The following is a 15000-nucleotide window of genomic DNA, read 5'->3' on the forward strand; positions in this document are numbered from 1 at the left end:
CAGGATACACACAGTTCAGTACAGCACACACACAGTTCAGTACAGCACACACACAGTTCAGTACAGCACACACACACACGCTTCAGTACAGCACACACACACGCTTCAGTACAACACACACACACGCTTCAGTACAACACGCACACAGTTCAGTACAGGATACACACAGTTCAGTACAGCACACACACAGTTCAGTACAGCACACACACGCTTCAGTACAGCACACACACGCTTCAGTACAGCACACACACACACACACGGTTCAGTACAGCACACACACACACGGTTCAGTACAGCACACACACTTGGTTCACTACAACTTGGTTCATGACTGAAGTCTTTTTTAAAAGTTGAGCAGGTTTCGGAGTTTCAGAGGCACCACACACTCTGAGAGTCTATACACACTCAGGCTTAAGGTCTGGGACATACCATTCTGGGGTTCAGATGTGGGTTGGACCGTTCTTGGTTACAGATCTGGGTCGTACCATTCTGGGGTATGTCAAATGTCATAGCGATCTCTGAGGCACCGCATTTTAATTATTCCTGTATTCTCTGTGTGTCTGCATTGTGTGTGTGTGTGTGTGTGTGTGTTTGGGGGGCTACACAGGGTGATGATGTCCTGGATAGGAGTTCTGAGCTGGTCTACACGGGAGAGTTGTCCTGGATCTATCAGCCCTATGGGCGGAGCCAAACACGAGTGTTCTTCCTATTTGACCACCAGATGGTCATCTGCAAGAAGGTGGGGGAGGGAGGGAGGGAGGGAGAGAGAAAGAGAGAGAGAGAGAGAGAGGCATTGAGGATGACTGAATGACACACACACACACACACACACACAGGCTGCAGGTGATCGACCTGAAGGCAGCTGATGGAGACTGTGTGTGTGTGTGTGAGATCTAGTCACCAGTATTAGCCATTTATACAGCAGCATGAAGCTACATCAGGTGCAGGAGGGGGGAGGACAGAGAGAGAGAGAGAGAGAGAGAGAGAGAGAGATATGGGCAAACAGAAAATAAGCAAATGTTTGGATGTTTCAGGAATTATGGGAAGGCTTTGAGTGGAAGTCACTGCCTGGCCAGCTGTTCATTTTCCAACTTTTTTCTAAAATTCCTCCATCTTTCCACAGGATCTAATCCGGCGAGACATTCTGTACTACAAGGGCCGGATCGACATGGACCGCTACGAAGTCGTGGACGCCATCGATGGACGCGACGACGACTTTAATGTTAGCGTGAAGAACGCTTTCAAACTCAGCAACAGGGACTCAGACGAAATCCACATTTTCATTGCCAAGAAACTGGACGAGAAGCTGCGCTGGTTACGAGCATTCCACGAGGAACGCAAGATGGTCCAGGAGGACGAGAAGATAGGTGAGAACCTGACGGCAGCCAGGAGAACTGCAGGTAGCAGAAGAATGTTAGGTCACAATTACCGCTCCTAAACTTCAGTCAGTTGTGTATCTTTCCAGATATTTTTCTGTCTGCTTGTCTGATTCCTCGTGTCATGGGTTGGTTGATCATTGTTCTTGTGGCTGATGGTTGACTTGAATATCGATTCAGGGTTTGAAATCTCCGAGTACCAGAAGAGGCAAGCAGCTCTCACAGTGCGCAGAGTCACCAAGCAGAAAGGTATGATGTCATCTGGCAGTCATGTGACCCTACACCTGCGTGTACGTACTCTCTGGTCTGGGTGTGTCTGTGTTTACCTGGTCTTACTGAATTTGTTTTTAACTTACAGATTTAAATAGCTGTACCTGAAAATCCACTTGTGTGTGTGTGTGTGTGTGTGTGTGTGTGTGTGTGTGCGCGCGCGTGTGTGTGTGTATGTGTATGTGTTTGCACGCGTGTGAGTGTGAGTGTGCGTGTGCATGTGTATATGTGTATGTGTGTGTATATATATGTGTGTGTGTGTATGTGTATGTGTGTGTGTGTGTGTGTGTGTGTGTGTGTGTCCTCTTATCGGGGGCCATTTAGGGTGAAATCAGTGAAACACTTGCGCATATCTATGAAACACTTGCACATAAATATGAAACACTTGCACATACCTATGAAACACTTACGCATAAATATGAAACTTTCACATAAATAATCTACTACTTACATTTGCGTATGATAACTTACACTGCCATACACACACACACACATTCATTCACTGGTGTGTAAACAGAGTTTAACTAGGCTTGTGTGTATGTGTGTAGCAGCGTGTGAGTAAAGTTTTCAGTGCGCCCGGAAGTCATTTCATTGTAAGAGGAAGGCAGATATTTAACATGTGTACCGCACGCTCATCAATACAAGGTGAAGAGAGGTCTCTAAATAAAGAAGAACATCGTCATGTCAGCCTCTAATTCTGATTATACGACAGTTTGAAGATCAAAGACACTAAGGAAGGAATATTCTTGCAGTTCCACCAACATTTTGAAGAACTCATAATATCGCTGTCGATCGTGCCCATGGTCCACTGTAACATGGGCTCATATTACTCTGTGTTTGGATCTGGGATTTTATTAGCACGGAAGCATTTATCTTTTTGGAATTGATCTATGGATGTGACACAGACAACATCGATCTCCCACCACTAGAAAACACTTCATTATCACATGAGAATTTTAAGCAAATTTTTGAAAACACTCCCAGTGTAGCTAACGAGAACTATGTTTGGATATTTAACGTTCAAACGTTCCAGCGTTAACTGAATTAGAAATGATGAGATTATACGATATGAAGCCTGTAGACCTGCTGGTAACGACATGGCTATGTCATATCATGAGGCTACATGTTAGCTTCTCAATATCCTCCAATCGGCCGACAGTGTGTGAGAAAATATTCATTATTTATTAGAATACACTCCCGATATCACTGACATTCGTTCTGAATATTTACTAAGATAACGGAGCACATAATCATATTATTTCTAACAGTATTTATGTTCGATCATTAACTTGCAATCTTCATTTTTCATTTTTCCATAACTGATAAGGAGTTCTTATACCATAAGCTCATATAGTTTACACTTAAACAAACGTCAGTCTGCTCTACACCTTATTATTACCAGCGTGTTGTACACACGTTAAATATCTGCCTTCCTGTTACACGCCGCTACACACATACACACAAGCCTAGTTAAACTCTGTTTACACACCAGTGAATGAATGTGTGTGTGTGTGTGTATGGCAGTGTAAGTTATCATATGCAAATGTAAGTAGTAGATTATTTATGTGCAAGTGTTTCATATTTATGTTTCATTGGTATGTGTAAGTGTTTCATTGGTATGTGCAAGTGTTTCATAGTTATGCGTAAGTGTTTCATAGTTATGCGTAAGTGTTTCATAGGTATATGTAAGTGTTTCATAGGTATATGTAAGTGTTTCATAGCTATGTGTAAGTGTTTCATAGCTATGTGTAAGTAGTGTGCGTGTGTGCGTGTGTTTCACTGATTTCACCCTAAGCGGCCCCGTGTGTTCCAGGTACGGGGCGCTCTGCTCCTCCTGCCTATCCTCCTCCCCTGGACCCCGTGCCCGCGGGCCAGTACCTGCTGCCTGACGCGTACGAGTATGGACATAAACGCAGTGCGCCGCCCTTCTGGCACAACATCACCCGTCTGGCACCCTTTAAGAAATAACAGCGCCGCATGTGTGTCTGGAACTCACACACACACTGAGAGGCACGATGACTGGTGTCAAGGCCGTGGGCGCCCACACACACACGCTCTCACACACACACACACACACACACACTCTCTCATACACACACACACACACACACAGACTGCTGGAGAGGGAACAGCTGGGCTTCTTCTGCTTCTCCCGCTACACAGCTTGGGCCGGACCACAGGCGCCCCTACAGGCCAGCCTGCACTGAACAATAAACATTACATACTTCACTATAGAGACACACATACACACACAAATATATGTACGTGTGTGTGTGTGTGTGTGTGTGTGTGTGTTCAAATTATAGTTAAGTACAGAGCACACAGTGTACTTCACTACAGTTTTGAATAACTTTATATATATACACACACACACACACACACACACACACACGTCCCACACATATATATTATATAACATTTATAAAACCCACACACACATGATGTATCATAATTCTTTACACTTGTGCATCCCTTTGGAAACCAAACCACTGCCCCCACAGCCTTCCTGAGTCCTGGACTAGGGTTTCACGTCGTTACACACTCCTGGACTGGGGTTTCACATCGTTACACACTCCTGACTCCTGGACTGGGGTTTCACATCGTTACACACACATTCCTGAATCCTGGACTGGGGTTTCACATTGTTACACACTCCTGACTCCTGGACTGGGGTTTCACCTCCTTACACACTCCTGAATCCTGGACTGGGGTTTCACATCGGTACACACTCCTGACTCCTGGACTGGGGTTTCACATCGGTACACACTCCTGACTCCTGGACTGGGGTTTCACATCGGTACACACTCCTGACTCCTGGACTGGGGTTTCACATCGGTACACACTCCTGACTCCTGGACTTGGGTTTCACATCGGTACACACTCCTGACTCCTGGACTGGGGTTTCACATCGGTACACACTCCTCACTCCTGGACTGGGGTTTCACATCGGTACACACTCCTGACTCCTGGACTGGGGTTTCACATCGGTACACACTCAGTGTTTTGTCTCCTCAGACCTTCAAATGAAGAACCATTTTCATGTTAAAGAGAAAATGAGAGCTGACCAAACCCTGAGTGATCCCAGCCCAGTGCAGCTCTGCAGGCCTTCTGTTGTCCATGCACTGTGACTCTTTGGGCATTTCTCTCTCATACTGCATCACCTGTCTGTAAAGGTTTTCAGGAGCTTCTGTCCCACTCAACCCTCCCGTCTTCTGCTTCTCTTGTTTTGGTGACTTTCTCAGTGAATTATTTATTCTGTCTTCATTCACAAATATTCTGCATGAAAACACATCACAGGTATTTTTTTTTAATCTGTGCGATTATATTCTTATGGGCTAAAGTTATGAAAAAGTACAAAAGAATGCACCGCCCACCATCCCACAGGAATGGTACCAGGAGCTGTGAAGCGTGATGTGACCCAGGTTGGTGTGTGTGTGTGTGTGTGGGGGGGGGGGTGTTCGGTTTATTTGCACGGCGCTGTGTTTATGTTCAGCTCACCAGGTCTAAACACGGCTACAGGAACCCTAGAGCAACTTGCCTTCTGTCATTCTGCCAGTAACCTATACCCAATGTTCCTGAACGCCACACCAGACTTCAGTCCAGTTTAAATGCCTAATTATTCTAATGTTAATTATCTAATTATTTCTGTTCCTTTCCAGTATTGTGCCAAATCTTCCCAAAAACAGGCAAACTGGCATGAATGTTACCAGATCTGTTTGAAATGGAACCCAGCTAACCCTGACCTTGACCCTGACCCTATCTGTCTAAACCTAACCTTAACCCTAACCCTGACCTTGACCCTGACCCTATCTGTCTAAACCTAACCTTAACCCTAACCCTGACCTTGACCCTGACCCTATCTGTCTAAACCTAACCTTAACCCTAACCCTGACCCTGACCTTAACCCTAATCTGTCTGTCTGACCCTGACCCTGACCCTGACCCTAACCATGATCTTGAACCTGACCCTGACCCTGACCCTGTCTGTCTGACCCTGACCCTGGCCCTGTCTGTCTGACCCTGACCCTGACCCTGTCTGTCTTCTCAGGCGATATTTTCACTCAGTTCAACGACGTGAATGCAGCTAGCGTTTAACCTTTGGGGTTTTGTTTCTTCTCACTAAAGGGATTCTTGTGCAAGGTTTAATTTAAGGTATATTCAGATTTTGTCTGATAACTTTTGAAAGATAGTATTTAGTCCTTATCACAATATTGAAAGTATTAATATAAACCTTATTTATTCTATTCTAATGTGCTATTTTTTCCACTGATGCTCTGTCTGACTGGAGTGTGAATTACTCTCACATACACGGTGGTCAGGAGCAGGTGAATACGGCAACGCCACAGCCGGCGACGATGTTATGCTGCACTGTATGTACCATAATATTATCACAATAACATTAATATTAATATTATCTAATATGAATAATATTAATATTAATATGAAATAATATTAGGTTATGAAAGAAAATAATGGCTTTAATGTTTTAATTTGTTGATCTGACTGACATGATTCATAATAAACTTCGTTATGAACAGAGTTGACGGTGAGCGCCATAGCTGTTTCCTGGTTTTATTTTAGATATTGCTGAAACAACCACACACACACCTCCATCCACCACAGAAACACACACACACCTCCCTCCACCACACACACAAACACACACCTCCGTCCACCACACACACACACACACACACACACACACACACACACACACACACACACACACCTCCCTCCACCACACACATACACATCAGTCCACCACACACACAAACACACACCTCCGTCCACCACACACACACACACACACACCTCCGTCCACCACACACACACACACACACCTCCGTCCACCACACACACACACACACACACACCTCCCTCCACCACACACACACACACACACACACCTCCCTCCACCACACACACACACACACACACACACACACACACCTCCCTCCACCACACACACAAACACACACCTCCGTCCACCACACACACACACACACACACACACCTCCCTCCACCACACACACAAACACACACCTCCGTCCACCACACACACACACACACACACACACCTCCCTCCACCACACACACAAACACACACCTCCCTCCACCACACACACACACACACACACACACACACCTCCGTCCACCACACACACACACACACACACACACACACACACACACACACACACACCTCCGTCCACCACACACACACACACACACCTCCGTCCACCACACACACACACACACACACACACACACACACACCTCCGTCCACCACACACACACACACACACCTCCGTCCACCACACACACACACACACCTCCGTCCACCACACACACACACACACACACACACACACCTCCGTCCACCACACACATACACATCTGTCCACCACACACACACACACACACCTCCGTCCACCACACACACAAACACACACACACACACCTCCCTCCACCACACACACACACACCTCTGTCCACCACACACACCCACACACACACACACCTCCTTCCACCACACACATACACATCTGTCCACCACACACACACACACACACCTCCGTCCACCACACACACACACACACACACACACACACCTCCCTCCACCACACACACACACACACACACACACCTCCCTCCACCACACACACACACACACACACACCTCCCTCCACCACACACACACACATCTGTCCACCACACACACACACCTCTGTCCACCACACACACACACACACACACACACACCTCCCTCCACCACACACACACACACACACCTCCACAGTAACAGAGACAAACACAGTCCTTTCACTTTTGTTTATTAATTATTATTATTATTATTATTATTGTTGTTGTTGTTGCTGCTGCTATCTATCTATTTATTTATTTATTTATTTATCTTTTAATTTTTAGAGGTGAACTTTTTTCTCCTGAATTAGTTAATTTTGAAATGTGGAACACAGTGAGAATGTTACCTTCTGATAGCCAAGGCACGCCCACACACACACACACACACACACACACACACACACACGCACACACTTTCATAACTTAACCCCATAAAATGGCAAACCTTTTGGCCTAACATTAGGGGAAGGTTCCAGTATCAATACTCCAGGAAAAGATTGTGTTTTTATCATGGTGATATAATGACCATGAGATCACAGTGCCCTCAGTGACAACACCACACGGTACACCCATGTGCCCAAGACACACACACCTGTACAAATCAGACCTTTGTCAGATCTGACAAGGATATGTGTGGTCAGTAGTGACACCTTTTGACCCTGTCATGCTATTGGTGAAAAGGCATCTGCTTAAAATATTGCAAAATGCAAATCACAGGAAGTACAGCAGACGGTTCATGATTCCAGACACACAGCGCTGCAGGGTCCCAGTTAAGTCCTCTTCTGGAAATCCGCATTCCGAGTGCTCGGTTCTTCTCACAGTGACCAGCTGAGGCGCGTTTACACTGATCTCTGAAGCTCGAGCCAACCCTGGCAGCGAATGTGATATAGTCCCACATGTACACGTCCTACCCAGTGAAGCTGTGACCAACACCGGCCACTCTCGGCTTCTGCGAGAAATAAACATGTTTCAGTGCGTCTCAGCACCGCAGTGTGTCCCTCACGCGGGACGCTGTCTTCGGTTGTCCAAGGCTCCGGACGTGGTCGCGGCGACCCCGCTGGTCTTTCACACTTTGGACTGCCGGATGTCCTTCCATTCTGTCCTGGTGTTCTGGAGCGCCTGGGTCTTCTTCTCGTCCACCTGGACATAGTCAACACGCTGTTCGTCCAGCAGAGCCTTCTGCAAAAAAAAGAAAAATAAATACCACAGAACTCACTCAGCCTGAAATATTGCCCCCGTCTGGCAGAGCAGTGTGATGCACACAGTGTCAAATGCAATCACAGCATTTATCTCAGAGCCAGCAGTGGCAACCTTCTGATTACCAGTCCAGTACCTTCACCACAGATGCAGACACAGCACACAGACGTGACTGAGATGTGAACAAAGTTCTGTTCTGTTCTGTCCATTTTCCGATCCCTTCTCTTCTTCTCTGTCCAGTTCTAGATTATTTTGGTCTACCACTTAATCTATTGTTCTCTAGTTAATTGTGTGATGTCTCCTGCCCGTGTGGGCGGAGCTAGTGATGTGTCTGTGTTTCTGCTGAATCACCACTCTGAGCAGAAAATGCTGAGTCGTCTTTGCCGCTGCTGTCACTGCATGTTTGGTGACACTGGAAAGCCACAGAATGAAAGCCAACATAGACAGGTTCATTCTGGAGCTTCTACACATGCACACACACACACACACACACACACACACACACACACACACACACACACACACAGACAGGTTCATTCTGGAACTTCTACACACGCACACACACACACACACACACACACACACAGACAGGTTCATTCTGGAGCTTCTACACACGCACACACACACACACACAGACAGACAGGTTCATTCTGGAGCTTCTACACACACACACACACACACAGGTTCATTCTGGAGCTTCTACACACACACACACACACACACACAGACAGGTTCATTCTGGAGCTTCTACACACACACACACACACACACACAGGTTCATTCTGGAGCTTCTACACACACACACACACACAGACAGGTTCATTCTGGAGCTTCTACACACACACAGACAGGTTCAATCTGGAGCTTACACACACACACACACACACACACAGGTTCATTCTGGAGCTTCTATAAAAACACACACAGACAGGTTCATTCTGGAGTTTCTACACACACACACACACACAGACAGGTTCATTCTGGAGTTTCTACACACACACACACACACACAGACAGGTTCATTCTGGAGCTTACACACACACACACACACACAGACAGGTTCATTCTGGAGCTTACACACACACACACACACACACACAGACAGGTTCATTCTGGAGCTTCTACACACTCACACACACACACACACAGGTTTATTCTGGAGCTTCTACACACACACACATAGGCAGGGTCATTCTGGAGCTTCTACACACACACACACACATAGACAGGTTCATACACACATACATACACACACCGCACACAGCATGCACACGCACACAGCACGCCCACCACACACAGCATGCACACATACACACTCACACGCACACACATACACACACAGACCACACACATGCACGGAGCACGCCCAGCACACGCACACACACACGACACATACGTACACATACACACGCACACCACACACACACACACACCTGCCTTGAACCGCAAACACTAGTGTTGAAACAAACACTAGTGTTGAAACAAACACTAGTGTTGAAACAAACACTAGTGTTGAAACAAACACAGTGTTGAAACAAACACTGCCTCCTGAAAACAGTGGACTGACGAACACGGAAGAAAGAAATGCAATATATACACACTAGCAAGACAGCCAGGGCAGTGGAGCTCAGTGGTTGAGGTACTTAACTTGTAATCAGAAGGTTGTTGGTTCAAGTCCCACCACTGCTGGCCCCTTAACCCTCAATTACTCAAATTGTACTCAGTCATAGTTGTAAGTTGCTTTAGATAAAAGTGTCAGATAAATGTAAACAACTCACGCCAGTCTGTAAACACTCATGTCACTTTTGGCATTAGTGTGTGTGTTTAGCCTGGAGCCAAGTATATCCTGTTCTCAAGTATACTGGAAACTGTCCAGTTTGTACCGTTGGAAAACTGACACCGTGGAAGCTTGCTTACCTTCTGCACAGGTGAGGGGGAGGCGGAGTCAAAGTCCAGGGACAGGTAATCGAGGTGAGAATGGCTCAGCCAGGGGGCGGAGTCACACACAGCAAACAGCGACTGAGCACGTAAACACACACACACAGGAACAAACAGCCATATTAACCTTTGACATCACCAGACTTTCCAAACCACCTCCATCACATACTCTGTACGTTGTATTTGGTGGTAAAAACCTTTTTTAGTACAGTGTGTTACAGAGCTGATAATAATAATAATAATTATTAGTTACATTTATTCAGCACCTTTGTCAAACTTAATTCACCTGTGCCTTTGAAGATCTACGTGCCCTGACCTTTAACCTCTCCTTAAGAGGCTCTCAACCTTTCTAATGTATTATTCATTTTATAATCTTAATACAGATGTAAATTAATTTTAGTATATTTAATATTCTATGATTTGTTCAGCAACTACATTGAAACTAATATGAAAAAATTAGTTACAAAAGTGAAGAATGAGAGAAAGCATCCACTGGTAGGATGCTAATCCAAGATTAACCAGGTAACACACATAAATCCAGGATTAATTATAGTCACAGCTGTAGTAGTGTCAGTGGTGATGACTCATTATAGTCACAGCTGTAGTAGTGTCAGTGGTGATGACTCATTATAGTCACAGCTGTAGTAGTGTCAGTGGTGATGACTCATTATAGTCACAGCTGTAGTAGTGTCAGTGGTGATGACTCATAGTCACAGCTGTAGTAGTGTCAGTGGTGATGACACATTATAGTCACAGCTGTAGTGTCAGTGGTGATGACACATAGTCACAGCTGTAGTAGTGTCAGTGGTGATGACACATTATAGTCACAGCTGTAGTAGTGTCAGTGGTGATGACACATAGTCACAGCTGTAGTAGTGTCAGTGGTGATGACACATTATAGTCACAGCTGTAGTAGTGTCAGTGGTGATGACTCATTATAGTCACAGCTGTAGTAGTGTCAGTGGTGATGACTCATTATAGTCACAGCTGTAGTAGTGTCAGTGGTGATGACTCATTATAGTCACAGCTGTAGTAGTGTCAGTGGTGATGACTCATAGTCACAGCTGTAGTAGTGTCAGTGGTGATGACACATTATAGTCACAGCTGTAGTGTCAGTGGTGATGACACATTATAGTCACAGCTGTAGTAGTGTCAGTGGTGATGACACATTATAGTCACAGCTGTAGTAGTGTCAGTGGTGATGACACATAGTCACAGCTGTAGTAGTGTCAGTGGTGATGACACATTATAGTCACAGCTGTAGTAGTGTCAGTGGTGATGACACATAGTCACAGTTGTAGTAGTGTCAGTGGTGGTGATGACACATAGTCACAGTTGTAGTAGTGTCAGTGGTGGTGATGACACATAGTCACAGTTGTAGTAGTGTCAGTGGTGGTGATGACACATTATAGTCACAGCTGTAGTAGTGTCAGTGGTGGTGATGACACATTGTAGTTGCTGTAGTAGTGTCAGTGGTGGTGACACATTGTAGTTGCTGTAGTAGTGTCAGTTGACACCTGTGTTTAGTCTTTTAGTGTTTATTTTCAGTTGGTTCTGGTGTTGTTTATACAATGTTTTTTTCCAGGTCTGGTTTTAATATCACTCAGAAGAAGAAAGCGCAGCGTCAGCTCACTCTGGGACAAACTACGATGGCAGTGTGGATCAGGAGATGGTGTCTGAGGGCCAGACAGACAGTAGTACCACACCTGTGTCCAGAAGCTCAGAGAAGAGTCACCTATTGTGAGATTTTAAGTTTTATTTTGATTGATCTGATTGATCTGATTAGGTTTGAAAACATCTGGGGCCACAACAAAGTTTTGTGCTCTGTGAAAATGAGGTTGTTGGTGATCTGAGCTAAAGTGTCTTTAGCTTCTTGTTGGTTGTTTCTGAGAACTGTGTGTAATTCTGTCTGTCTGTCTGTCTGTCTCTCTCTCTATCTCTCTCTCTCTCTCTCTCTCTCTCTCCCTCTCTCACTCTCTCTGAATGTCTCTCTCTTGTTTCCATGGTGAAGTACAGCAGGATGCCACGTTACCCCAGACGTGATCCCTGCTTCCTGTTCGGCACTGCTTAAGCCCCGCCCCCACCATCTGTCCAGTGCAACACACACACACACACACAAACACAAAAACAATGATTCAGACTCCATAGCAGTAAATACTAACAAGCATGTGAAAATATCTCACAACGGCATCATGTGCATGACAACCTAAGAACTGTGAGGATGAAAGACTGAAGGAAAACATGGTGGATGGAGGGATTGGCTGTTTTCTCACCTTGGTTCAGTCATCGTGCGAGCGAGAGGGTGGTGGGCGGGGCACTCTCTTATGGTCGACAGCCCTCTCAGGTCAAGGGGAGGTGGCTTCACTACACAGCCATAATAACATACCGTTATACATGCATATGCAAATGCACTTTAGTTCTGTACATACTGTTATATATGCATATGCAAAAGCTCTCTAGTTCCGTACATAATGGTCAACTGTTACACATGCATATGCAAACGTTCCCTAGTTCTGTACATACCGTTATACATGCATATGTAAACGCTCTCTAGTTCTGTACATAATGGTCAACTATTACACATGCATATGCAAACACTATAATTCTTTACATACTGTTATACATGCATATGCAAAAGCTCTATAATTCTGTACATACTGTTATACATGCATTTGCAAACACGCTCTAATTCTGAGCATACTGTTTTACATGCATATGAAAACGCTCTATAGTTCTGTACATACTATTATAAATGCATATGCAAACACTCTCTACTTTTGAACATACTGTATTACATGCACATGCAAACGCTTTATAATTCTGTACATAGAGAACATGTCAAAATGTCCCAGAATCCTCTCCAACATAGCAGTTGCTAAGAGCCAAACCCGGATTAACTTCACGGGACCTTTTATTGATAGTCAGTGGAGTCACAGTCTTTATTTATGCACATGGATCTTTGTAGCTAAACTTCAAACTTTAACCCTTTCATGCATGGTGTTGACTTGGTTTTACTTAGAAATTTGAGTGGGGTTAGGAAGTGTCACTCAGAACGTACCCCGCCTCCTGGGTTTGAGGCTGCGGTTCACTGGAGGAGGCTCCACATCGGGGGCAGGAGGAAGAGACGATTCTGCTTTACCATTGGATAGGAGTGAGACAGGCAGGGAGGAAGGACTCATTGGTATGTACTCATCTGATGCAGAATCTGAGGAGATGATTGGTGGAGATGCCATGGGCATATATGAAGAGTCTTCTGATTGGTTGTCAGACACAGCATTTCCCCAAAACATAGGCTACAGAGAGAGTGAGAGGGAGTTTAACAAGTGAACTCCTGAGTGCATATCATTTACTGTCAAATACATTTACATATTCCAATGGCACGTTAATATGTATGCAGTGTTTGTACTTCCAGACTCTACCCATCTTCATAATTATGTGCTTGTGTGGCCCTTTGGCTGGTTCCTTCTCTAATGCATCCCATGTTGGATGTTGAGTTTTGATTTGTTGGGTGTTTAACTTGGTGGGAGTTTTAATTTGTTGAGTGTTTGTTGGTTTTGTACCAGATTGAGACTGAGTCTTTTGTTCAAGTGTCCTTTTGCGCTGAATTCAATCTCTCCTGTAAGAAACAAAAATAACATTTAGGGTTTTGAAATGCCAAAAAGCTGAGAACTATCTCTATACATTTAAAAGGTTATGGATTTCTAAGAGTCTGGAATATGTTTCAGGGCTTTTTCTGAACTACAGTCAGATCCTGTCCAAACGGAGAAGTTTTGGAGCAGTCACTCTAACTAGTAGAAGACGCCCCCCAAGAGTGAGACATGAAATCACCCAGGAAGTGACAAAGCTCCAAAGGACCATCTAAAGATTAGCTAGAGGTCAGAGTTCATGACTCAACCATCAGAGAAACACTGGGCAAGAATGGGATCCATGACAGAATAGACATAAAAGAATATAAACATTCATCTGACATTGCCAAGGAGCCTTGATGACCCCCTGACCTCTGGAGAAATGTGTGATGGGTAGAGTAAATAAAAGTGGAGCTTTTATGCTGATTTGGGCCAATTTGTGTAGGGTGAAAACCCAACACTGCTTTTCAAAATAAAAGCCTCACACAACCCGTGAATTAGGTCACTGACCTGAAGCAGTTTGTTGAGGAGTGGGCCAAAATTCTCCCATTGGAACAGGGGGATTAGGGGTTGAATATCTCACACAGGAGGATTAGGGGTTGAATATCTTTCACTTGGGGATTAGGGGTTGAATATCTCACACAGGAGGATTAGGGGTTGAATATCTCACACAGGAAGATTAGGGGTTGAATGTCTTTTCTTAATAAATACATAAAAATGCCCTGGGGTATATATTATGCATTAGTAGGTGTTGGTTTAAGATGTAGTATAATTCTGTGTTTGGAATGTGCACTAATTCAGGAATTCAGAAACATCTTTTCACAGTACTGTATATATCAGATCACACACACATTTATAATATACTCAGAGCAACCGCACACATACACACACACACACACACACACACACACACACACATACACACAGAAACACATACAGTGTCTTCAGAAC

General features: G+C 44.8%; 2 protein-coding genes across 8 annotated transcripts in view; one reads left to right on the forward strand and one right to left on the reverse strand.

Moving 5' to 3' along the window:
- arhgef9a (Cdc42 guanine nucleotide exchange factor (GEF) 9a) overlaps positions 1 to 6184 on the forward strand; it is a 24644-nt gene extending 18460 nt beyond the window's left edge. For 2 of the 4 annotated variants that reach the window (XM_027030029.3, XM_027030031.3), the window contains 4 exons: positions 608 to 739; positions 1124 to 1367; positions 1557 to 1625; positions 3460 to 6184. In XM_027030029.3, the coding sequence (XP_026885830.2) occupies positions 608 to 739; positions 1124 to 1367; positions 1557 to 1625; positions 3460 to 3614 (600 nt within the window). In that variant the 3' untranslated portion in view covers positions 3615 to 6184. Of the gene's footprint in view, positions 1 to 607; positions 740 to 1123; positions 1401 to 1556; positions 1626 to 3459 lie in introns of all 4 variants that reach the window. The other 2 variants (XM_081719417.1, XM_081719416.1) reach the window with 1 other exon arrangement.
- The window catches only part of gab3 (GRB2 associated binding protein 3), a 26359-nt gene continuing 15334 nt past the window's right edge, over positions 3976 to 15000 (reverse strand). Inside the window, exons 5-10 of one of the 4 annotated variants that reach the window (XR_014124934.1) lie at positions 13984 to 14039; positions 13482 to 13716; positions 12697 to 12787; positions 12398 to 12510; positions 10403 to 10504; positions 3976 to 8464 (exon numbers count right to left, since the gene is read on the reverse strand). Coding sequence is in view for 2 of the 4 variants with exons in the window: in XM_027030042.3 (XP_026885843.2) it covers positions 8354 to 8467; positions 10403 to 10504; positions 12456 to 12510; positions 12697 to 12787; positions 13482 to 13716; positions 13984 to 14039 (653 nt within the window). In the remaining 2 variants the exon portion in view is untranslated. Of the gene's footprint in view, positions 8468 to 10402; positions 10505 to 12397; positions 12511 to 12696; positions 12788 to 13481; positions 13717 to 13983; positions 14040 to 15000 lie in introns of all 4 variants that reach the window. The other 3 variants (XR_014124933.1, XM_027030043.3, XM_027030042.3) reach the window with 3 other exon arrangements.

Source organism: Electrophorus electricus, chromosome 8 (assembly GCF_041902795.1).
Source record: "Electrophorus electricus isolate QZ-2024a chromosome 8, ASM4190279v1, whole genome shotgun sequence".
Classification (NCBI taxonomy): domain Eukaryota; kingdom Metazoa; phylum Chordata; class Actinopteri; order Gymnotiformes; family Gymnotidae; genus Electrophorus; species Electrophorus electricus.